Here is a 26,187-nt window from a genome sequence, read left to right on the forward strand (position 1 = left end):
AGACCAGAAATTCAAAATTACTCCTTGTTCCATGGAGTACAGAATGAATGTTGTTAGCAGGCATGAAAACAACATTAATCTCTGTGTACATCTCCATCAGAGCTCTTGGATGACCAGGTACATTTTCAGTGGGCAGTAATATTTTGAAAGGAATCTTTTCTTTTTCTGAGCAGCAGGTCTCAACAATGGGCTTAAAATGTTAAGTAAATAATGCTACAAACAGGTGTGCTGTAATCCAGCTTTGTTGTTCCACTTATAGAGCACAGGCAGAGCAGATTTAGCAGAATTCTCAGGGGCCCTAGGATTTTCAAAATGGTAAATGAGCATCCGCTTCAACTTAAAGTCACCAGCTGCATTAATTCCTAACAAGAGAGTCAGCCTATCCTTTGAAGGAAGCCAGGTACTGACTTCTCCTCTCTAGCTATGAAAGTCCTAGATAGCATCTTCTGCCAGTAGAAGGATGCTTCATCCATCTACACTGAAAATCTGTCACTTTGTGTAGCCGCCTGCATCAATGATCTTAGCGGGATCTTCCAGATAACTTGCTGCAGATTCTACATCGTAACTTGTGCAGCTTCACCTTGCACCTTTGTATTATGGACACAGCTTATTTCCTTCAATCTCATCAACCAATCTCTGCTAGCTTCCAACTTCTCCTTAGAAACTTCCTCTCCTTTCTCAGCCTTCAAAAAATTAAAGAGAGTTAGGACCTTGCTCTGGATTAGGGTTTGGATTAAGTGAAAGTTGTACCTGGTTTGATCTTCTGTGTAGACCACTAAAACGTTCTCCGTATCAGCAATAAGGTTGTTTTGCCTTCTTATGATTCATGTGTTCACTGGAGTAGCACTTTTAATTTCCTTCAATAACCTCTTTTGCATTTGCAACTTGGTTAACTGTTTGTGGCACAGGAGGACTAGCTTTTGGCCTTTCTCAGATTTCGACACGTCTTCCTCACAGAGCTTAATCATATTCAGCTTTTGATTTAATGTGAGAGACTTGCGACTCTTCCTTTCACTTGAACACTGAGGCCTTTATAGGGTTACTAACTGGCCCAATGGTAATACTGTTGTGTCTCAGGGAACAGGGAGGCCCCAGGAGAGGGAAAGAGAGGGGGAATAGCCAGCCCGTCAAGCAGTCAAAACACACACAACTTTATCAAGCTTGCCATCTTACATGGGCGTGGTATGTGATGCCCCAAAACAATGACAATAGCAACATCAAAAATCACTGATACAGAGAAAATTAGCATGGCTCCTGCGCAAGGATGACATGCAAATTCATGAAACGTTCCATATTTTTTAAAAAATTATAAATAACGAAAAGGTTTGAAATATTGCAAGACTCACCAAAATATGACACAGAGACACAAAGTGAGCACATGTTATTGGAAAAAAATGTCGCCAACAGACTTGCTCAACACAGGGTTGCCACAAACCTTCAATTTGTAAGAAATGCAGTATCTGCAAAGCACAACAAAAGCAAGCACAATAAAACAAGGTATGCCTGTACAGTCTTCCATGTAACTGAGTATCGGTGCCCAACAACAGGAGATCCCATCTTCCTTAATGAGTCCTAATTAGCTCTAATTAACATCTGCGGCAATTTACCATTGCTAAAAATAATAAAACCACATTACATTTGTATAACACCTCACAGTTTACAAAGCACTTCCACACGTATCATCAACTCAGAATCTCACAAAGTTCTTCAAAACAGACTTTTTTTTTTTGAGACGAAGCTTTGCTCATTGCCCAGGCTGGAGTGCAATGGCACGATCTCAGCTCACTGCAACCTCTGCCTCCCGTTTTCATAGGATTCTCCTCCCGAGTAGCTGGGATTATAGGCACCCACTACCAGGCTGAGCTAGTTTTTTGTATTTTTAGTAGTGACAGGGTTTCACCATGTTAGCCAGGCTGGTCTCGAACTCCTGACCTCAGGTGATCCATCTGCCTCGGCCCCCCAAAGTGCTGGGATTACAGGCATGAGCCACTGTACCTGGCCAAAAACAGATTTTTTTTAATCATCTCTTCTCTCTCTCTCTAATAAATGAGGCTGAATGAGGTTAAGAGGTTTACTATAGGTCTCACATCATGTAAAGAAGAGAAGCGCACAGACCACAGAAGGGTTCCAGTGCTCTTTCCACCCTAAGAAGCAGCAGCAACATACATCCCAAAATGTGGAGGGATGGTTTGTAAGAACTAGTGCTGTTATCACAGACACTTTCATTCATTATCTTACTTGATCCTCTCAACAACCTTGTGCAGCAGGTAAGAAAGAATGCAGAAAAGCTCTGTGTCAGTGGCACAGCCAGAGCTCAAGTCCAGGTTGTAACTAGTTTAAAGTCTGTGCTTCACAAATGCTGATGTGCCCTAACTGACCACAGCAGCTCATTAGGGATAAGTTTTCCATATTCAGCAAATCAAGGGGGGACACTTACCAGTTAACTCTGACACCTGATGCCTGAACTTGAATTCTGCCTCTCTCTTGCTCACTGTACAAATCTAGACAAGTTACCAAACTGCTCTGCAACTCCACTTCTCTATCTGTAATACTGGGGTGATAACATAACGTACCTTGTAGGATTGTTATCAGAATTAAATTAATAGTTATAAAGCACTAAATATTTATAAAGCACTAAACAGTAATTAGCATATAGGGTGATAGAAATGTTTGCTAAATATCAAAATACTATATAATTTCTTGAACATTAGGCAGCAGGATACAATTATGCTGAAGCAGTTCAATTCTTTTGCACTTGCTTATTCAAATTTTTTAAAAATAACATCTGGTTTGTCATTGTGGAAGAAAGCACTGTTACTTACACATACCTAAATGTGGTGACCACAGTTTCATTTCATTCAGGTTTTTTTTTTTAGATGAAGTCTCGCTCTGTCACCCAGGCTAGAGCGCAGTGGCATGATCTCAGCTCACTGCAACCTCCACCTCCCTGGTTCAAGTGATTCTCCTGCCTCAGCCTCCCAAGTAGCTGGGATTATAGCCGTGCACCACCATGCCTAGCTAATTTTTTGTATTTTTAGTAGGTACAGGGTTTCACCATGTTGTCCAGGCTGGTCTCAAACTCCTGACCTCAAGTGATCTGCCCGCCTCAGCCTCCCAAAGTGCTGGGATTACAGGCGTGAGCCACCACACCCGGCTTCATTTAGTATTTTACAGCAATGGGTCTGGAGATTTTCTCCTTAAGTGTTCATGTATTAAAGCCTATAGTCAACTCCAGCAAAGGTGGTTTGGAACTTCTGCAACACAACTAAAAGCCTACAGAAGAGAAACCTAGTTGTCTAACAAACAGAATCTTATAAAGCCACAAAACCCAACAGCAGTACCATTTGTGTCTTGTAGTCATTTATATAATAACTAAGAATTGGTCAATAGACCATGAAAGCCTGTTTGCCAAAGATGGCAGATGTTCTAATTTGACTTTTCTATATTTGACATGTGTTCCTTTTCCCTCCCCCATTCCCACTAAAAAACCACTTGATTTTTTCTGGGAATTAACTGACTTAACAGCACTAATGCACCATGGGTACAACTAGAACACTGGTCGCAGGATCACTGAGTTCTGCTACCTCAAGTCAGACCTATTTCAAATTATCATTCCTGTAACCAAGAACTGTCATCAGTTCAAGACAACGCATGGAACCCCCTTCTCAGGCTAGCCAAAAAAAAACTTAAGGTACCACCGGCAGAGTCTACTAATTTCAATAGGCATGTTAGCCTTCCTTTTTTAAAATTAAAAAGATAAACCAGGCCAGGCACAGTGGCTCACACCTGTAATCCCAGCACTTTGGGAGGCCGAGGTGGGCAGATCACGAGGTCTGGAGTTTGAGACCAGACTGGCCAACATGGTGAAACCCCATCTCTACTGAAAATACAAAAAGTAGCTAGGTGTGGTGGAGTGCACCTGTAATCCCGGCTACACGGGAGGCTGAGGCAGGACAGGAGAATCACTTGAACCTGGGAGGCAGAGGTTGCAGTGAGCTGAGATCGCACCACTGCACTCCAGCCTGGGTGGCAGAGTGAGACACTGTCTCAAAAAAAAAAATAATACTTTAGGAGGCCAGAGGCAGGCAGGAGATCGAGACCATCCCGGCTAACACGGTGAAATCCCATCTCTACTAAAAATACAAAAAGAAAATTAGCCGGGCGTGGTGGTGGACGCCTGTAGTCCCAGCTACTCGGGAGGCTGAGGCAGCAGAAGGGCGTGAACCCGGGAGGCGGAGCTTGCAGTGAGCTGAGATCGCACCACTGCACTCCAGCCTGGGCGACAGAGCGAGACTCCGTCTCAAAAATATATATATATATAAAGATAAACCGTATGTGCTTCACAATGACCTCTAAGGGGTAGCCCCAGAACTTCTCCAGAAGGTGAAAAAAGTTCAGTGAATCTGTACAGTATAAATAAACAGCTGAGACTGCTGCCTAATGCAAAATAAATTAGTCAAAGAGCTCAAATTCGGAAAACAGAAATCAATGCTTTATGTCCCTGCTTTAAAAAAAATTTTTTTTTTTTTTTTTGAGACAGTCTCACTCCATCGCCCAGGCTGGATGGAGTGCAGTGGCACCATCTCAGTTCACTACAACCTCTGCCTCCTGGGTTCAAGTTATTCTTCTGCCTCACCCTCCCGAGTAGTTGGGATTACAGGCATGCACCACCACGCCCAGCTAATTTTTGTATTTTTAGTAGAGAGGAGGTTTCGCCACGTTGGCCAGGCTGGTCTCAAGCTCCTGACATCAGGTGATCTGCCTGCCCGCCTCAGCCTCCCAAAGTGCTATGATTACAGGCATGAGCCACCACACTTGGCCTAAAAAATTATCTCTAATATGTAAAGGGTGAAAAATACACATAGAAGCAATATTTTATATTCCAGCCCCCCTCCCCTTCCCATCCAAGCCACTTTGTGATGATATCGAATCCACAAGAAAGAAGTATCCTGATAAGTCCATATCCAGAAGCACATAAGCTGCCATCCTAAAAGTGACAATGGCAAGGGAAATTGGGGCATCAAAAAGAAACGCAGTGGTAAGGCTAAAGAGCCTTCCTTTTCTCGCTACTAGCCCTCAACAAATCCTAATACCTACCCTAAACCTACATTACTCCATATTGTAGATTTTAATCCCCAGCCTGCCAGTTAAAACAAACAAGCAAAAATGGCATAAACTCTGGAGAAAAGTGGCTTTTTTACTTTTTTTTTTTTTTTTGGGAGACAGGGTCTCACTATGTTGCCAAGGCTGGTCTCGAACTCCTGAGCACAAATGATTCTCCTGCCTTGGCCTCCTCCCAAAGGGTGGGAAATACAGGCGTGTGCCACATACCTGCCAAAAGGGGCATTTTAAATCAGTGAAGAAATAACACGGCCATTCAATTAAAATGTGGGAACTATTTGTTATTTTTCTTTTTTCTTTTTTTTTTTTTTTTTTGAGACGGAGTCTCACCCTGTCACCCAGGCTGGAGTGCGGTGGCTTGATCTCGGCTCACTGCAACCTTCACCTTCCAGGTTCAAGCGATTCTCCTGCCTCAGCCTCCCGAGTAGCTGGGATTACAGGTGTCTGCCACCACACCCAGCTAATTTTTGTATGTTTAGTAGAGATGGGGTTTCACCATGTTGGTCAGGCTGGTCTTGAACTCCTGACCTCAGGTGATCCACCCACCTCGGCCTCCCAAAGTGCTGGGATTACAGGTGTGAGCCACCACACCTAGCCTCTCCTTCCTATCTTAAACAATGGATACATTAAATTTTTATGCATAGAAAACTGCCAACGTGGTGGGTCACGCCTATAATCTCAGAACTTTGGGAAGCCGAGGCGGACAGATAACCTGAGCTCAGGAGTTCGAGACCAGCGTGGCCAACATGGCAAAACCCCATCTCTACTAAAAATACAAAAATTAGCTAAGCATGGTGGCAGGCGCCTGTAATCCCAGCTACTCTGGAGGCTGAGGCAGGAGAATCGTTTGAACCCGGGAGGCAGAGGTTGTAGTGAGCCGAGATCACACCACTGCACTCCAGTCTGGGCAAAGAGAGCAAGACTCCATCAAAAAAAGAAAGAGAAGAGAAGAGACGAGAAGAGAAGAGGAAAGAAAAGAAAAAATACTACAAGTATAAGAGAATTTTTTAAATCCTGGAGTAGAGAAGACATTCCTAAGCATGACACAGACCCTGAAAACCTAGAGGAAAAGACTGATATAAAAGTGAACAGATAAAGAAAATATTAGTGACTTAGTAAACAAAACTAGTTTCTCTATGTAACGCCCAAAGAAATTAGTAGGAAAAAGGCAAAGATCCAACCAAAAAAAAAAAAAAAAAAGGAAGGCAAGGGATATGAACAAGTCACAAGGAGTTACCAATTAACGTTCAACAAAATTAACTGCCAATTTTTTTAAATTGATATTTTTTTTTCTCCAGGATCAGTTACCCTACTCACCCCCTCCCATCCATAAATACAACTACCACCTCTCATCATACCCTACCTCAACACTGAATGGAGAATGTGTGTGTGTGGGCGGGGTTTGGGTGGGTGGGTGGGGGGTGTGTGTGGTGTGTGTATATATACATACATACATTGTGTGTGTGTGTGCATAAGGAAGAATAAGTTTGCCAATTATAGCAATGTTTACACAGGAGAGTTCCTTGTTACTTAGAACTGAATGTCCGCTGCCCCCCCGCCGTATCACCTCTCTAAAAGACCATCGAGAGAAACTGCTCCTCTGCTTCAGCATCTGGGGTAAATACTCAAGATGACAGATGCAATATATTTTTACCCTTGTGTACTTACGCATTTTTAAAAGTTCCTTTACTCATTTAAAAATGAGTAAAAAAAAAAATCTTTGAGGAATCAATTGACTTAGTAGGTTAACTCCCATAGAAAGGAAACTAAAACTTTTGCTTAAGATAAATAATTAAATTAAAATGAAATCCAGCATAAAAGGAAATCTGTCATACCCTAAAATTAGCTGGAAATAATTTGTTTCCACAGTTCACAAACTATCTTTTTGCTAATGAGAGCAGGGTATTTCTTTCTCTCTCTCTCTCTCTTTTTAAGAGACAGAAAGAGAGAGAGAGAAAGTATTCAAAGCAATGGCACACTTCATGATACAGACTTCCAAATCAGCACACAACAAAAGCCCAAAGACTACTGAACAAGTTGCTTCAATTTTTGTATGTCACAGAAAGGTAGAACTGTGTACACGTACCTGAAAAATAAGCTAAGTTGCAATTAATTTTGACACATCTTTTTAAAAATAATTCAAAGAATATAATGTTGAATGTTTTTAACACGTACATAATTTTTTTTTTCCTCTGCCGCCCAGACGGGAGTGCAGTGGCTTAATGTTGGCTCACTGCAACCTCTGCCTCCCGGGTTCAAGTGATTCTCCTGCCTTAGCCTCCGGAGTAGCTGGAATTACAGGTGTGCGCCACTAGGCCCAACTAATTTTTTGTACTTTTAGTAGAGGTGGGGTTTCACCATGTTGGCCAGACTGGTCTCGAACTCCTGACCTCAGGTGATCTGCCCGACTCAGCCTCCCAAAGTGCTGGGATTACAGGCATGAGTCACCGCGAACAGCCAACACACACATATTTAAAGGGAAATTTTGTTCAAAATTCATGCTTAAATTTTTCTCCCAAATTATTTTTTTAATTCAATGATTTCTTTTTCCAACATTTTTATTCTTTTAACAATTTCACCTTCAAAGTACCAAATGAACTAAGAACATTGATTTTTTAACACTGTACCCCTTCTCTGCCAACTGTCAATAGTTCTATCATGCATCCCACAAAGGTAACATCACTGATGAAATCTAATTTCCCTCTGTGCAATTAAAATACCCACCTGTTCCATCAGAAGTTCCTTTCTTACAATCTGTCAGAGTGATATGCAATCCCTCAAAAGCACTGATTAGAATGAAAAGAACTAGAAAAAAAACCTTGAAGAGAGAAATCACTAACTGTGTAAAGCACACAATTTCTTTAACTTTCATTTTTAATAGTATTAATATAAAGAACCACCAAAGACAGTTAAGTATACAGATTTACAGTGTGGGAAAAAAGAACACTGGACAGATCATCAAAATCCTAGGTGTGGTCCTAACTCTGTAACTGACTTGACCAATGAATCTGGACCAGATACTTTACCTCACAGGTTTACTTTTCTCGTCTATAAAAATACAGATGTTGGACTAAATTATCTCTACAACATCCTAAATCCTATTACCTGTCCAAAGCAACAGTGTAAAAATTCCATTTTCTTAAAAATATTTTTTCTCCTACTGACTCTAGGCACTGGTAGGCAAGCACCCAGCTCACCATGAATAAAGCTAACTAGCCAGTAAATTTTGCACATTTGTATCCCTCTAATACAGTTATTACAGTAAACCTGATGAACTAGACTACAAAGGCATCTTGCTTTCTAAGTTAATTTAAGAATTTCACTTTAACTTAAAAGAGGATGTACTTCTTTATACTCATCTGTGGCATGCTGAATTCTACTTTAGGAGTAGGAATGACAGAGAACGGGTAATCAAACATCAATTCTTGTCCAAATCTATACCAAAATGGAGGTCTGCTTTGTTTGGTTGGCAACCTCCAGCTGACTTGTGTACATTAGGTCCAAGCCCATAAGAAAAGGCAGGGGATTTGACAGTTTTAAGCCCACAGCCATGTCTTACAGAACTTAAAACAACTACAACTTTCAAAACCCTTCAAAAAAAAAAAAAAGGCTCTCTAACGATGCCTCAGAATATTATGAGTTGGAAGAGATCTTGGACTTGTTCTACTCCAACTCCATCGTTTTACAGAGGAGGAAATCAAAGCCCAGGGTAGGTTAAAATGAATGCCCAAAGTCATGCCAAGTTTCCCAACTCTCAGACTAGTTTCTCTAAAAAGCAGTACATTTTCTCTCACGGTGTGAGATAAAAGGAAAAAATTCCTTCCCAAAGTTCTGTTTTTGAAGAAGAGAGTGACTTTCACCCAACCCCCACCCCCAACACACCAGCCAAGCTCTTGCTGTATTTAAAAACATGCCTGGTATTTGAAAAGAAAGCCCAAACACTCTAACACATTATTAAGTGAGGCAGGTATATGAAAAGATTCATTCTCCACCTGCTCTTCCTCAGATGTATGACTCAGAAGAAATAGAGAGCAATAAATACAAATCTCTTCCTGCTTAAACAGAATGTGAGAAAAAAACTTCAAAAAAATTACGACCAATTCAAATTCTCTCTAACTTCACTTTCTAATTAGATTTTTCCCGCATTATTGAAATGGTCCAAAACCAAATATTTCAAATTTCATTCAATCTTCAACTGAATGCTTTCACAAACCAGAAGCAAGGCTAATTTGCCAAGCTCCAGTTAGAAAAATATATGCCAAAAATTCTGGATGTTTTTTGCTTGTGTTTTGCTAAAGTATTGATATCTCCAAAATCAAACAATATGTGCAACCTACAAACAAAGTATTTCACGGAGTTTTCATTGTTAACTTCTAGGTCACAAACTCAGAGGCCACTAGGCTTACACCTCCACAAGACACTTTAGTGTTAAATGCATTTTACAATGTATAAAAATCTCAAATGTAAAAAATACAACAGGGAAAAAAATTACTTCAGTATGCATGTGGCATTACAGAATGGTTATGCCTTGTTTCATTTAACATACCAAAAAGTATATGAAGCCAAGTCATGGTAACACAACAAAACCATTCCAACTCTAAAATCAAAGAATAACAACACTTCATTAATCCAGTAACAGTTATTATGCTTGATAAAAAGTATAATATCACACAACTTCAAAGAGTTGCTATTTCACAGTTACCTAAATATACTAAACGTCTTTTAATCAAAGTATCATTAAAGTCTATTTTTTCTAGGTACTTGAGTTTCAATTTATCAAAATTTTCTGGAGTTGAAGTTTCATACAAATCCAGTCAGTCATACAGCCTTAGGTTATAAATATCCAATATATCTAATGAATCCATATGGTCGATTTTGTTTAATTATATTATCTTTAGAAAACCAAAGGTAAGTATAAAAAAGGACTTGCAATAGAATCACAGTGACGTCAGGCCAGATTCAAAACCCCTCATTACCAGTGTTCCACCAGATGCATGTGATTAAAGGGATGGAATGGGTTTAGAAGGTGGAACTTTAAAGAAAAAAAAAAAAGACTTCATTTTCCCAGGCTGTTTTAGACATTTTGATAACATCTCTTTCTCTTTTTCAAAATGTCAGGCGTCTTTAAAGGAATCGTTTTTCTATTGAGTGGCTTCAGGATCTCTTGACTTTCACAGTACAATCAAACCCTTCTCCAGTCCAGATAGACTGAATTATGTTAAACCCTGGCACATAACAAAATCATTAAATCTAAGATGCCTCATTTGACAGATGTCTCATTAAATTCACTGCAAAATGAAGGTACGAGATGCCTTTGAAAAGTTGGGGGGGAACCTGTTAACTCTAAGAAAACTTTCAGAGAGAGCTATTCTCTCAAAATCCAGAGTTCACTCACGTGAAATAGAAGATATTAATAGTATGTGGCACATCTAAAATCTCCTGCCATGGGAGAAATGCCGCTGTGTGTATGTGTGTTTAACACATCCCTGGGGACCCAAACAGGATGAAAGCTGAAGAATCAGGGCACACACCACCAGCTGCTTAACAAAATTCCACAAATTAAATTCAACAAATGTTAAACTAAAATGCCAAGTTATTATACTAGGCTTGGATCACATACAACATCAGCGAATGTTACGTTATCAGTAAATGAAAAGCTAAATTCAGGATTCTAAGAAGAGAAAGAGAAACAACAAAAACATTTTACACTTAAAAAATAACCATCTTTGTATATATCGATCATTTAAGGCGGGTGATTTGATAATCTTATAGCAACCAAAAGATAAAACTTTCAACCTAAAACTTTACACAAACTCATTTACACTCATCTTCTGCCCCTACAATTATTTCAGTGAGTATAAAAGACACACAAATTTAGAAATAACTATGAAATTCAGGGAGAAGAACTTACTCTCTATCTCCAGCACTATACAACATATGAATTATAAAAATTAAACAAGAGCACAGTAACAAGAAAGCACCATTAAAAGACAATTCGATTTTTTAATAATAGATTTAGGCAAATAAGATATTTAATGAAAAATATTTTCAGTTACTTTAAAAGCCATGTTTTAAAGGAACTGAACTGTCACACATACACACACACACACCCCTCAAAAGTTATCCACTTTTCAGGCAAAGTATTAATTCTCTACTTATCAATGAAGATTTACAGTTTAACAAATAGGTATGCTTGAATAAGAGAAAAAAGAACTATTATGTAAACTTTAATTCATACCAACTTAAATCCAAGCATGACTATTTGCAACCAGAATATTTAGAACACTTCAGTACTCTTTCCACACTGTCTACTTATTTGTCCGTCTTGGTTCTTTACATTTTTAAAGGCACCATGATAAACAGAACCATCCACATTTCACAAGAAATACCACTTTGAACTAGAGGATAATATCACCTCATTACCAACAAAAACAGCATATTTTTGGAATGCTTTTAAACAAGGGAAAAATTCAAGTGTAAATTTAATTTAATCGATTCATGGAAAGTGATATGAATTGCAAAACAGAATACCCAAGCTCTCTATTCTCCGCCCTCCCAAGGATGGAAAAAACCAAGAGTCAGATCTCTCTGTGCATCAGTTTCTCCATCTGAAAAGAGGATTGCCACCGGCCCTCCTTAACACTGTTTTTGAAAGGGCAAATCAAATAACTGAAAGGGCAAATCAAATAATTTATGTGAAAACCCTTTAAGATGTTTGAGGATAATAAAAACCAATGTATTGTAGATGTTATCAAACCATAGTAGTGAAGGGCGGCACATACTTTACAACAAAAACAAATAAATATAAATATTAAAATGTAAAATACTAAAAAAAAAAAATTTCAACCCTCTGTACTGAAAATTAAAGGGACTGTTCAAGCACACACTGGTGTCACACATTCAAACCACGTTACTCAATACTACTGTAATTATAGTAATAACAACCTGCTTGTCAATATTATAACTTAATGCTGAACCACCCCTCCCCTCTTGGTTTGCATGTAGGAAACCACATAAGGTTTGATCATTCCCAGAAGAGAAAAGAAAGAAAATAGGAGAGGAATAAAAAGATTGTTCCCACGAACTCCCAAGGAGACACACACAAAAATACCTTGACCAAGATTCACTAGGTACAGTGAATGTGCACTTTATTCTGTCAACACCCTTTGTCATTATTAAAATTCGAACAGAAATTGCCAGAGTACTCAGATCTAAGTGCTGGGAGAAAAGTCAAAAAATATAAAAAGATATAGTTTAACGCTGCCCTACATCAACGACAAAGGCTCCCCAGAGAGTCTAAAACAAAAGCTCATTCATGTTTAGGAGTCCATAACTTATGTCGGGCAACCTAAGTTCTTGAAATTTTTAACCTATAATTACTCTCTTTCAGGCAAAATTCAAGATGTCTGATTTTAAAGGGATATTAAATACTTAAGTAACTTCAGATAAAGCTAATTAAAATTTCCCATATCTTAAGTCAGCTAAGAGAATGGTGGCCTGGGAGATGCTATAACAATTTTCAAACTAAGTTTTCGTTAACAACTCTGTAATTAGATAGTATCTTTATCCAAGGCCTTCTCGTTCATTAAAGACTTTCATTTTACTTTACCCAGATAAATATTTAAATATTCAAAGCAACCACAAAGGGCTTTCAAAGCCTCTAAAAAACAACCCTAGTCAGGTTACAAACACTAAAATTTAATAGAAAGGTGATCTTCAAGAGAGTAGACCCTCAAAACAGTAGATAAGCTCAAGTTAAATGCAGAAAAATATTCAAAAGAATTTGAAAGCAACTTCTTAGCTATCCTTAACCCCAACTATGCATAAACAAAACAACATGCAGCAGTAAATTTAAAAATAAGTTATATATAAAATTACCAATGGGGTACAGAATTTTCAAAAACCCTGTAAAAGATATCATCTAAAACAAACATTAATTATCCTCTTCCTACAGAAAAAAACTACTACCAAAATGTAACTCTATCTTGTTGAGGTGTCCTATATTCTGTTGGAACACAGAGATCATTTCTAGGAATCACTTCCAGTCTGGTGCAAACCTTCACTATATGTGGAGTCCTGACAGTGGTTCCGTAAGTGAGATTACAGTTTTGTTCATCAGTAACTGAACTTCTTCGCAAAAATTCAGGTGGATTCACCATACACTAAATTTTGTTCTATGACAAATGAATAACAGCAGAGATGTGTGGTATATTAACTGAGGCTTAAAATAAGATCAACTTTGTTTAAAAGCCAAAATAAGCAATTAGACAACTTGGCAACAATCAGGCATCTTTCTTCTAGGACACCTGTACACTGGCTTCATGTTCAAGAATAGAGTGGATACTGTGTGTGGCATCCCCCACACATCTACTCAGATGTGTGAGTATATGTAAGCATATACTCAGAGGCATACATGCATTTATGCTGTGCATATAGAAATAAGGCAGTAAGTGCAGAATGAGGTAACAATTACTGCTTTTCATAAAGGACAAAACGAAAAGATTAAACGATCATGCCAAACATTTAAGATTTAACCAGGAAAGACCTGTCATTTTAATATTGAGATGAGTTTTGAGAAAAAAAAAGTGTTTATTACCCATTAGAATGTTTTAGACACTCTTGAAGAGAATCAAAGAAAAATAAAGATCTAAATTTCGTAACTGTGACACCCAAAACCTTTCCATGGACATTTATCACAATGGACATATCCATAAGCAAACTCTTTCCATGTAAAATTTGTTCAAACTCTATTTAATACGTCCCTTGTTTTTATATACAGTTCCTTCCACGTAGTTAAAGGGCACCTATTTTTAATGCTTTTGTAAAATAACAATATTTTACAAAGAATTAACGGAGAAAAGAATACAGTTGTTGATCTTACATAAAAAATCATCTATTTCCTGGACCATAAACTTTAAAAGCCATGTCATCGAGTTGGCAAATTGTCTTCAGATACTGCAGATGCTACTGTATTATGATTTGGTTTTCTTTACAAAGAAAAGATTCATCAGAAATCCACTTAAATTTCAGAAAAACTTCCAAGAAATTTAAAGGGCATCTATCTCACCAGGAATCCTGTCAGTCTTGCATATTTCAATGTGGGAGTAAAGATGTAAAGATTTCTTCATGCAAACTAATTAAACTGCCACTGGGACACAAGCTGGACCAAAAGACATTAAATTGTAAAGAATGGCTACAAATCAGTGGAGTTACAAGTATGATTCTTTTTCCACCACCACCTACAACCTAAAAACCTAAAGTTGGCGAAGATATAACACTCCTGATTTAATTTTGCTATGAGAACTTTATTTTAAATAAAATTCCTTATCACTGAGAGCATAATTATTCAAACCAGAAGAGGAAAGGGATGTAAACTACTTAGAAAACTCAAGTACAATATCCAGGATCTATAGCTCCTGAATTTAGTACTAGCCAAGTCTTTAGCCAAAAGAGAAATATTACATGGATCACCCCTAGTCAAGAATTTGATAATGTACTGAAAAAAGACAGGGGAAAATTTTAGGATACATCTGAAGAAATAGTAAACCACTTAAATCCTTCTTGTGAACCCTCCTGCAAGTCGTATTGCAGTGGTCAGTTCTGACTATAAAGGCTGGAAGAAATGAGAGAAACAGGAAAAAACATTTTTTTTTAAATGCAAGACAAACTTGCAGACGAAACAGAAATTGAGCAAAAAAGCGCTGGGGAAAAGTGTCAGTTAAAAAGGGGCCCTTTTGTCAGATTTCTAATGAGGGCTCCGTGGGTAATTTATGAGTGTGGCAGAGCTAAATAAACAAAGGCACCAGTTGACAAGTCAGGAGCTCCCGGTGGCACACACAGCTAGAACGCTGAACTGGGCAGTCAAATGCAGTCAAGAGTGTTCTAGCATTTTTGTTCTCATTTCTTCGGTCCGTCTTATGCTCACGTGACAGTTTACCTGAAATCCCAAACAGCCTGAAACCCAACAAGCCCGAGGAAGCACCTTTATGGTTAAAGGTGCTCTTGCCGCTTTCAGGGGGATCTGCTTCCTGTACTTCCTGGTGATTCAGCCACCTCTTTGACATTGCTTTCCAACCTCTGAGCCCTCAAGATTAATAAAACGCGCAGATTTAAAGATTGCTCAATTTAGTATACACAGACTGTATGAAAAAGCTGTAAAGTTTAAGACAAAGACTCACCAGGACCCGCACTTACTCTTGGGTTGGGCAAACTGACAAGCAATTTGAATCACTCTTCGGCCCTCGGCAGCGTTTGCACTCACCCGTCAAGGCAGGTGACTTCCTTACCTGCATAGAAGCGGATGAGGCAGCCAATCTCCGAGTCCATGCCTTCCTCCTGCACCCTCCACAGCTCCCCAAATCCCAGTTGGAAGAGGTAGTCATTTTGGATCTGCAATGGCTTCTCCTCCGCCTCCAGGCGCCGGGTGGTCTCTCCGTGGAGCTGCACGTACAGGGTGGGCGGCGGGGGCGGCGAAGCCGCCTTCTCCGCGGTCACCCCGCTCCTCCCGGGGGTCGACTGGAGGCCTCCCGGGGCCACGAATGCCGCCGCCTTCTCCTCGCACGGCCCCTCGTGGACGGCCCCGCCCGGGCTGTCAACGGCCCTCGGGGCTTTCTGCTGCGGCCGAGGCGAGGAGGCCGTCTGGGGAGGCGGGAGGGGCTGCGCGGAGCGGCCGGGACGGCGAGGTTGGCCCGGGACCGCCGTCGGGGCCGAGGCTGCGTCGGTCTCGACCTCTTCCGACGACGACGAGCCGCCGCCGCTGCTGTAGGGGTCCAGCCGGTCGGATACGCTCTCGGCGCTGGGACTCAGGCTGAAGCTCTCGGTGTCGGAGGCCACAGGCCGCGGGGCGCAGGGAGAAGAGGCAGGGCCCCCCACGAAAGGCTCGCCGGGGCTGGAGTCCGAGGGCGCGGGGCTGGCACGGCGCGACCACCCGCCCGGGACGCCGGCGGGCAGGGGTAGGTCGGCGGGGGGCGCGCGCGGAGGACCCCCGACGGCACCCGGCGCGCTCCTCGCGGGCAGCGCCTCCGAGTCCCGCGGCTCCGGGGGCGCGAGCCGGGGGCCGGCCTCGGGGGGCGGCTCAGCGGGCTCCCGGGCGGCGGCAGCTCCGGGCCCCTGGCCCAGCACCTTCACCACGCCGCCGCCTTTGTGGCCCAGCTGCAGCAGGCGGGCGGCCACCTCGCCGGCCGTGGTGTCCAGTGTACAGAGCACCGGGCGCAGGTAGGTCGAGGCCATGTGGCGGTCGAAGACGTGCACGCAACCGCGCTGGAGCTGGTGCCTCACCCAGTCCCGGTCCGACGGCTGCAGCTGCAGCGTCTGCCGGTGCTTCAGGAGCAGCGTCTTCCTGTCCAGGCTCCGGGTGCACAGCGACGCCGAGGCCGAGCAGGAGGCGGGGAGGCCGGCAGCGCCGGGGGAGTGCGAGGCAGCAGCGGCCGACGACGACGACGACGACGACGACGACGAGGCGGCCGCGGCGGCCGCGGACAGATTCCTCTTCAGCCGCCCTCTCCTCAGCAGGAGGGAGTTGGCGCCGCTGCCGGCCCCGGGCACGGGGGCAGCCCCGCCGGCAATGGGCTGGGGCGCCCCACGCCGCCTCCTGCGCCCGGCACCCCCTGCTCTGCCCGGCAGCGGCCCCGGCGGCGCCTCGCCCGGGGCCTCTTCCCGCGCCCCGCCGCCGCTGCCGTTCCCGCCGCTCGGGGCCGCCGGGGTCAGCGCGGGCTCCGGACTCCGGCCGCCCCCAGCCGCCGCCGCCAGAGCCGCCGCGGCCGCTGCTGCCGCAGCGGCGGCCGCCGGAGCCGAAGCTCGGTCCTCCCTGCCGGGCTCGGGGAGTCGCTGCGCCGTGGCCGCGGCGGCGGGCTCCATTGCAGTGGGGCTTCGCGTTTCCCCCCCAGCTCCGGAGGCAGCGGGCGGAGAGGGAGGCGATGAGGCGGAGGTGGGAGACGGCGACGGCGCGCGGAGAAGGGAGAAGCCAATGGCGTTCGGCGCGGTCGTTCCAGGGGATTATGTGGCGATTCGAAGCATTCCGTCGGTGTCTCAGTGTTCCATCCCGCGCGCCCGCCTCGCCGCCACCGCCCCCCCGACACACGCCCTCCCCGCCCCGGTCGCCGGCTCCCCAGCGCGGGCCCCGCCCGCTCCCCCCGCCTCAACCCGGCGAACCAGCCGCGGATCTGGGCTCATTGAATATTAATCACCCTCCGGGAGCGGGAAGGCGGGAGGCTGGCAGGGCGGGAGGGCCGCGTTTGCCTCATGAATATTCATCGCCGGCATGACGGCATTCCAGGGAGGAGTGGGGAGAGCCGGGGGATGGCCGGAGGCGGAGCTTCAGGGTAAACAAACGTGACGCGTACGTACGGGGGCGGGGTGGGGGGCAGTTTCCCGGGAGGTTCCTGAGCCGGCCTCGGAGAGGGCGGTGAAGACAGAGGCGCGCGGTACACCTTGGGAGTTGTGGTTCTCGTCACGGGACCGGCAATCCCGAGGGAGACATGGTGGACTACAAGTCCCAGCGGTCCTTTGGCTGTGCTCCTCCTGGCCGGCAGCAGCTGGCCATGGCCAGTGAGTATTGTGCCCTCTGCCGTTGAACTCTGTGCCAGAGTTCTTAATGAACAAGAATGCTCATGTTCATTAACTTGTATTTTACCTGCACTCCAGCTTGCCATATGACTTTTATTTTCCCTACTAATTAAAGGTGAGGACTTTCAGGGACTCTAAACAGTACGAAGGTCCCAGGTCCCGGTCCTCACCTCTGCCCATTGTGTGAGATAGAGATACACACCCGTCACACCACAGCATCACTGGCAGTCTGAGTGGGCCAACCTCACTTTTCCCCCACTTTTTCAAGACCCAGGAAGACAGGCAGTGTCTGGGAATTCTAAGTGAGGCTGTCGTTGAATGTTCTTGTTGGAAGGCACAACCCTAAACCTGTCCTCTCCCTCTCCTGTATCTGAAAAGGAAAATGGCAAAGGACTGAGGTTTCATTGTTCCCCATTGATCTTGAAGTTTGAAGTAGTTTAATGACACGGAAAGCACTGGAAAGTAGAAGAAACATTAGAATGGAGTATGAGATGGGCTTTTTCCATGTGTTCTCTCTTAACGTCTTCTCTGTTTTTTTCTTTCGTCATTCAGGGGGAAAAAAATCTTTTCTACTGCTACAATGTTTAGTCGTGGTCTGAAAAGTATTTTTCGTAAGTTGAATCAATGTTGTAAGCTGGACTAGGGCAGTTTACTATTTAAAAGAATTTAGTACACCTTTTTAATTGAATTACCATTCCCGCAATTGCTTTATAATTCGGGATTTTTTTTTTCTTTTTTATTTTTTATTTTTTATTTTTTTTTTTTTTGCCACAGAGTGGGTCTGTCTCCCAGGCTGGAGTGCAGTAGCGCAATCTGGGCTCACTGCAACCTCCGCCTCTTGGGCCCAGGTGATTTTCCCACCTCATCCTCTGAGTACCTGGGACTACAGGGCGTGCCACCACGCCCGGCTCAATTTTTATACTGTTTTGTAGTGGGCGTGGGGAGTCCCTTCATGCTGCCCCGGCAGGTCTCTAGCGTGAGATTACAATCGTAAACCACCGCGCCAGGCCCTAAATCTGGATTTTCACATGTGAAACTTTTAAACAGTTTTAAACCACATACTATCCAGGACCTGTTTTAACCTCAATAAAGTGACTAAACTTGCAGATGAAGAGTGAAGGGGGTTGGAGAGAGAGACCAAATGGAACTTAGAGCAAGGAAAGACCTGCTTAGGTTATCACGGTTTCATTGAACAAGAATGAAGAAGCTATGGAGATAAAAATAAATATTTCTCAATGATTTTTTACATTCTCGATGATTTTCTATATTTTCATTTAAAGTTTCACCCCTTAGCCTCATGAATCTATTAATAATATGTATGTTATTTAAATTCAATCAACAGCAACACATTAAAAATTAGGGAGATTGCAAGTTCTCCTAAGAGTGATAACATTTTCAAGTCAATTAATTTAACAGATAATTACAAACATTTATTATGTACAAGTCACCGTGTTACAGCAGTTGAATAAATCACACTGTCCCTGCCTTCATAGAGTTTATAGGTTAGAAAGAAGAACATTCAAAAAATGACATAGAAGTACAGAAGGGGGAAATACGAGGTACCATGGAAATAGACACAAAACAAGGGGAACGAACTTAGTCTAAGAAGTCAGGCAATAGAGACCAAAGTTTGAATGAAATTTTTTGGAATCAATGAAAATGTGCATTTGTTGAAGGATCAGTCTCTGAAAGAAAGGAAAGAACCAACGAGGTAATTATATTGCGATAACTTTCAACTACACTGATTTATATTGTGCCTTCAGTAGCCCCAACACAAACTATTTGTTCTAGAAATTGAAAGAATAGTCTTTTAATTTAGGCATCCTTTAATAAAATTTAAACAACAAGTCACATGTTAAATTTCAGTACTAAAACGTGAAATTTGTATACCTCTTTATATTCCTTAGTTGATTTCCTACAAACCCCTTTATATTTATTTATTTTCTTTTTATTTTTTCTTTTTTTTCAGTCGGAGTTTCGCTCTGTCACCCAGGCTGGAGTGCAGTGGCGCCATCTCGGCTCAATGCAACCTCCGCCTCCCAGGTTCATGCAATTCGCCTGCCTCACCCTCCCAAGTAGCTGGGACTACAGGCACACACCACCATGTATGGCTAATTTTTGTAGTTTTAGTACAGACAGGGTTTTGCCATGTTGGCCAGGCTGGTCTTGAACTCCTGACTTCAGGTGATCCATGTGCCTTATGTGCCTCCCAAAGTGCTGGGATTACAAACGAGAGCCACCATGGCCGGCATGTTTGTTTGTTTGTTTGTTTATTATTTTTTGAGATGGAGTTTCACTCTTGTCGCCCAGGCTAGAGTGCAATGGTGTCATCTCAGCTCACTGCAACCTCTGCCTGTGGGGTTCAAGCAATTCTCCTGCCTCAGCCTCCTGAGTAGCTGGGACTACTGGCACATACCACCATGCCCAGCTACTTGTAGAGATGGGGTTTCACCATATTGCCCAGGCTGGTCTCAAACTTCTGACCTCAAGTGATCCACCTGCCTCCGCCTCCCAAAGGGCTGGGATTACAGGCGTGAGCCACCATACCTAACCCAGAATGTTTCTTCTAATCATAAATTCTGTCACCATTGCTCCTTCTCTAAGAAAATATAATACCGTATTGTAACCACCTATGGTTCCTATTATTTAACATTATACAATCACCATGACTCTGCCTGTTTATTCTCTAGGAATTTTGTTTACTGTTTGAAGGTATTTATAACTAAAACACCTTTTTCAAGGGGAAAAAATTTGTACAAAAAACATTGCTCAGGCTGGGCGCAGTGGCTCACACCTGTAGTCCCAGCATTTTAGGAGGCCGAGGTGGGCGGATCACCTGAGGCCAGGAGTTCGAGACCAACCTGGCCAACATGGTGAAACCACGCCTCTACCGAAAATACAAAAAATTAGCCGGGCATGGTGGCGGGAGCCTGTAATTTCAGCCACTCAGGAGGCTAGGGCAGGAGAATCGCTTGAACCCAGGAGGCGGAGGATTCAGTGAGCCGAGATTGTGCCATTGCACTCCTCCAGCCTGAGCAACAAGAGCGAAACTCTGTCTCAAAAAAAAATAATAATAAGGACATTGCTCAGAGGATTTAGTATCCAAATAATGGGGAAAGGGGGACTGGAGAGCCATCATACACTCCTGGCAGATAGGGACGTGGTACCAGGGGTACCTAATACTAAGTGGTATTGGGAGGAGGCAGGAAATGAACAAGATGAATCCTGTTACAGTATCTCAACATAAAGAAGAAGGAAATACATTCCTACCTCATAAAAACAGTGTTTGGAGGGGTGGGGATCTAAAATACAATTTTCCTGGATTTCATGCATAGAGTTCATAATCTGAAAGATGACGTATTCCATTGTATGCCGAATAATATAAATCAGAGCTAAGGGGAGAGCAAAAGGGTTGGGGTTCACTGTGTAATCCTTCCCTTGTTCTAACCCAAGCCCCCAGTGATGTTACTAAGCTTGGGGCAAGAGAAGAAACAGAAAGAAAATGAGAGTTCCTGAAGAGTAAACAATCCCTTACCGCCAGATCAACTGGATCCTTGTAGTTGAAAGAACAAATTGATAAAGGGCAATGAAAATTGTACTTAGAGCTTGCTAGTATTGTGAAACATCACCCAGACCATCTGTGCCAATGCACTCTATACAATTTATCCAAATAAGAAAAAGATTTCAATAAAAGACAAATGTGTTCCAGACACCCATGAAATAGCAGCTTCTCCTACTTAAAAGTGCAGTGGGGAATACACCAGTATCTTAAAACCGCATGTCATGAATGCCCCCCTTTAAAGTGTTCCAAATGTACGTTCTAATACCACATTTCTGACTAACCACGCTTTCCAAAGAGTCCCATTTTAAAATGCTAAAAGATAATCCTGAAAAGAAACATCAGATGCAAAAGTTGTAAATCCTGATGCCAACTTGTTAAAATATTTTCACAGCTAAGTTTAGAAAAGGAGAACATAATTTTCAATTTATTGCCACAGTTTACTTTATGCTGTGTGATTTATAACTGACTTGCTGTGATCTGCGTCTAGGTTAATTCTGTTTGAATCCTTAGAACTAAGATAAAAGAAGTCATCTTTGGAGGTTTCTTTTCTAATATAAGCAGTTGGAATTTTAATGGAGGCATAAATTGATAGCTGGGATGATTTCAGTCTGAGTTGTTAAGGGCTCAGCTGTGTCCAGAAATAAACTCAGAAAGATGCAATATTCAATGTAATACATTTAGTTCCTACATTATGAACAAGGGATCTAATTATAGTTTCACATTTTTATATCCCTTGAGCTACTAGTGGTTTACCATGCCTAAATTGTTCACTGTTTACTCATTCTTTTTTTACTATGAGGCACCCATTTAGCAAATTACTGCTCTAGTGCACTAAATGGGCCCCAGGTGGCCAAACTGAATTAATATGTTCCCTGTTCACTGGCAGGATGAGACCTTATGGTCTCTCTAAAGTCTGACCCCTCCCCCGTAAAATTTACAATTTGAATTCTATCAAGAGCTTGGATTGCTACTATCATTTTAGGTAGTCTGTTTTATAGATATGGCTTGATAGCTTTTCAGATTTTAGTGCACGCTTTTTAATCCCATAATTCTTTGTCTTGTTCTTATTTCTCACATCCTGCCTCACCAAAGTAAACAGATGTTCCATACATGGCAACAATAAAGTTTTAGAACAGAAATACAAGAGGCATAAACCCACCCCAATACCCTAACAATGTAAATTACCTGGGACATTCATCGGACAAGTACTAATTTTTTTTTTTTTTTTTTTTTTTTTTTGAGTAGAGACAGGGTTTCACCATGTTGGCCAGGCTGGTCTCAAACTCCTGACCTCAGGTGATATACCCATCTTGGTCTCCCAAAGTGCTGGGATTACAGGTGTAAACCACCGAGGCCGACTACTTCCTGAACTAACTTTTTTTTTTTTGAGACGGAGTCTCACTCTGTCGCCCAGGCTGGAGTGCAGTGGCCGGATCTCAGCTCACTGCAAGCTCCGCCTCCCAGGTTCACGCCCTTCTCCTGCCTCAGCCTCCCAAGTAGCTGGGACTACAGGCGCCCGCCACCTCGCCCGGCTAGTTTTTTGTATTTTTTAGTAGAGACGGGGTTTCACCATGTTAGCCAGGATGGTCTCGATCGCCTGACCTCATGATCCGCCCGTCTTGGCCTCCCAAAGTGCTGGGATTACAGGCGTGAGCCACCACGCCACGCCCAGTCTACTTATTGAACTTTTAAGTGTAGGTATCATTCATCCTAAGTAAATAGTACAGACAAAAATACCTGACTAATGAAGCCTATTTATAGGCATTGGCATTAAAAAAAAAAAAAATCTTCAATTAAAATCAACCTATTCTCTTCCGTTGTACAGATAATTTTTGTTTTGGGCAATTGGGATACATGAAAGTCTATATATACAAATTACATATTAGAGTATAAATATTTCTTCTCAAAGTCTCATTTATTATTTCCCTTATTAATGAAATAATCATATAATTGTTTTAAGTACTTCCACAATATGAATACATTTAAAATACATTAATTTTAAAAATTAATTTATACCTAGCTTTTTAGAAATTTGGATTCTCACCTCACACAAGCACCTAATACCTGTTTGCATGAAGATTCTTATCTAGGCCAGGCACAGTGGCTCACGCCTGTAATAACAGCACTTTGGGAGGCCAAGGTGGGTGGATCACCTGAGGTCAGGAGTTTGAGACCAGCCAGGCCAACATGACAAAACCCTGTATCTACAAAAATACAAAAATTAGCCAGGCATGATGGCTTGTGCCTGTAATCCCAGTTACTCGGGAGGCTGAGGCAGGAGAATCATATGAACCTGGGAGGGAGAGGTTGCAGTGAGCTGAGAATGGGCCATTGCGCTCCAGCCTGGGCTACTGAGCAAGACTCCATCTCAAAAAAAACACAAAGATAAAAAAGATTCTTATCTAACAAAAATCTATCCTACATCATCCCAAAGCATTTCTTCTGATTCTTCCATGACTAAAAAGAGAAAAGTATTCTCCAGATAATGATTCCTCCATACTTATAGTCATTAATTATACTGTGAAGAAGCAGTGTGGATATTCTTTTTTTTTTTTTTTTTTTTGTCCCATTGTAGAGAGGTTTTAGGAGACTCCATCAGTCCCTAGAAATCTTGCTCTTTTCCCCTCTACTCCCTGCCACATCTAGTGGTCTGGACTCCTAAGCTTATTAGTTTCCTGGGGCTGCTGTAACAAACCGCCATGAAATGGGTGGCTCAAAACAACAAAAATGTACCCTTTTGTTACTGGTAAACTTGAGGGCCCCAAAAGATGGGGTCTTTCCTCCTTCATTGCTGCAAAGCCAATACACAACTGAAAGTCAGCATCAACCAGAGCAAGGTTTATTCTGTGGCCGGGGAATGAAGAAGTGGGAGCATGGCTGGCAAATCACCTTCTCAACTAGTGCAGGGTGAGGGGGCTAAAATGTAAGGCTTCTTAATGAAGGAGCTGGACATTAAAACAAGGGGAGAGGCCAGGCGTGGTGGCTCACACCTGTAATCCCAGCACTTTGGGAGGTCAAGGCAGACGGATCGCTTGAGGCCAGGAGCTCGAGACCAGCCTGGACATCATGATGAAACCCCGTCGCTACTAAAAATACAAAAATTAACTAAGCATGGTGGCGTGTGCCTGTAATCCCAGTTATTTGGTAGGCTGAGGCAGGAGAATTGCTTGAACCTGGGAGGCAGAGGTTGCAGTAAGCTGAGATCGCGCCACTGCACTCCAGCGTGGGCGACAGAGTGAGACTCTGTCTCAAAAAAAGTACTATTTTGGCCGGGCATGGTGGCTCACACCTGAAATCCCAGCACTTTGGGAGGCCGAGGTGGGTGGATCACCTGAGATCAGGAGTTCGAGACTAGACTGACCAACATGGTAAAACTTCGTCTCTACTGAAAATACAAAAAAAATTAGCCAGCATGGTAGTGGGCGCCTGTAATCCCAGCTACTCAAGAGGCTGAGACAGGAGAATCACTTGGACCCAGGAGGCAGAGGTTGTAGTAAGCCAAGATTGCACCATTGCACTCCAGCCTGGGCAACAGAGCGAAGCTCCATGTCAAAAAAAAAAAAAAAAAAAAAAAAAAAAAAAAAATATATATATATATATATATATATATATATATATATAATATGTATGTACTATTTTTAAAAGGATATTTTAATACAAAAAGTAGGAAGGACAGATCTCAGCATAGAAAAAGTGGTCCTTCAAATTGAACAAAGTTAACTTTATGAAAAACTTCTTAATATGTCCTTTTTTTCTCTTCTATTACCACAAATCAAGAAAAATGCCATCCCAGGTCAGTATCAGATCTCAAGCTGGCATTTGAGAATCAGAACCAGAGCTTCACAGGAGTCCCTGTCTCCAGCACCCTAGTACTATTCCATAGTCAGCACTGGATGTTCACAGTAAATACAGAGCTGTGACTTTCAAGAATTTAGCAATTTACAACCATCTGTTGCCATATGTGTCAAAATTTTACAAAATATGACCACTGCCTCCTCACCTCATAATATCTGCGATCTTACCCATATCTCTGCTGTAAAATTGAGATGGCCGAAAAATCAAGCAGAAGGGCTCATACTCAGGTGGATGCATTAAGTAATAAATCAGATAGAGTGACAGTGGCAATGGCACAATAACATTCTTAGTCTCCTACACATGCCATAGTTTGAAAAGCAGTGCCGTGTAATATTTTTAGGAAGTTTTATAATGTTCAAGGTTAGAAGTCAGAAGTCCTGGTTCTAAACTCCCTAGCTAAGTATGACCTAGAGAAGACATTTGACCTTAAAGAGTTTTTTCTTACTATTTGTATAATAAGGGATTGAACTACATAGTATCTCTAAAATCTCTTCTGGCGCAAAGAAATTTCTAATTCTGACTCAAAGCAAAACTGTCTAATTTGGAATATTGACAAATGTTTTTATTAGTCACAAAGCAGAAACCTTCACATTTAGATGTTATCATTTTGAAATAAAAAGACTTTTAATTTTTATTTATTTATTTTTATTTTTATTTTTTTGAGACAGAGTTTCGCTGTCACCCAGGCTGGGGTGCACTGGCACCATCTCGCCTCACTGTAACCCCTGCCTCCCGGGTTCAAGCGATTCTCCTGCCTCAGCCTCCTGAGTAGCTGGGACTACAGGCACCCGCCACCATGCTGGCTAATTTTTTGTATTTTTAGTAGAGACAGGGTTTCACCATGTTGGTCAGGCTGGTCTTGAACTCCTGACCTCAAGTGATCCACCCACCTCCATTTCCCAAAGTGCTGGGATTACAGGTAGATCCACTGCATCTGGCCTAAAATAAAAAGACTTTTAAGACTTTTTCTTGTCATTTAAAGCATTTAGAATAACAGCAGGTTTATTCTGATGTGTATGAAAACTGCTGGGTTTTTAGACCCTGAAATATGAATTTGTCACTAATAGGAACTAATTCATGACAAC

At 42.4% G+C, this 26,187-nt stretch overlaps 1 protein-coding gene and 1 pseudogene across 1 annotated transcript in view; one reads left to right on the forward strand and one right to left on the reverse strand.

The window, feature by feature from the left end:
* The window catches only part of PHLPP1 (PH domain and leucine rich repeat protein phosphatase 1), a 267,725-nt gene extending 250,527 nt beyond the window's left edge, over nt 1-17,198 (reverse strand). Inside the window, exon 1 of the mRNA XM_015439655.3 lies at nt 15,408-17,198. Coding sequence (XP_015295141.3) covers nt 15,408-16,977 — 1,570 coding nt within the window. The 5' untranslated portion in view covers nt 16,978-17,198. The remainder of the gene's footprint in view (nt 1-15,407) is intronic.
* LOC123570085 (U6 spliceosomal RNA) lies at nt 1,203-1,299 on the forward strand (annotated as a pseudogene).
* Nucleotides 17,199-26,187: the final 8,989 nt, after the last annotated feature.

The sequence above is a fragment of the Macaca fascicularis genome, chromosome 18 (assembly GCF_037993035.2).
Source record: "Macaca fascicularis isolate 582-1 chromosome 18, T2T-MFA8v1.1".
In the NCBI taxonomy this organism is placed as follows: domain Eukaryota; kingdom Metazoa; phylum Chordata; class Mammalia; order Primates; family Cercopithecidae; genus Macaca; species Macaca fascicularis.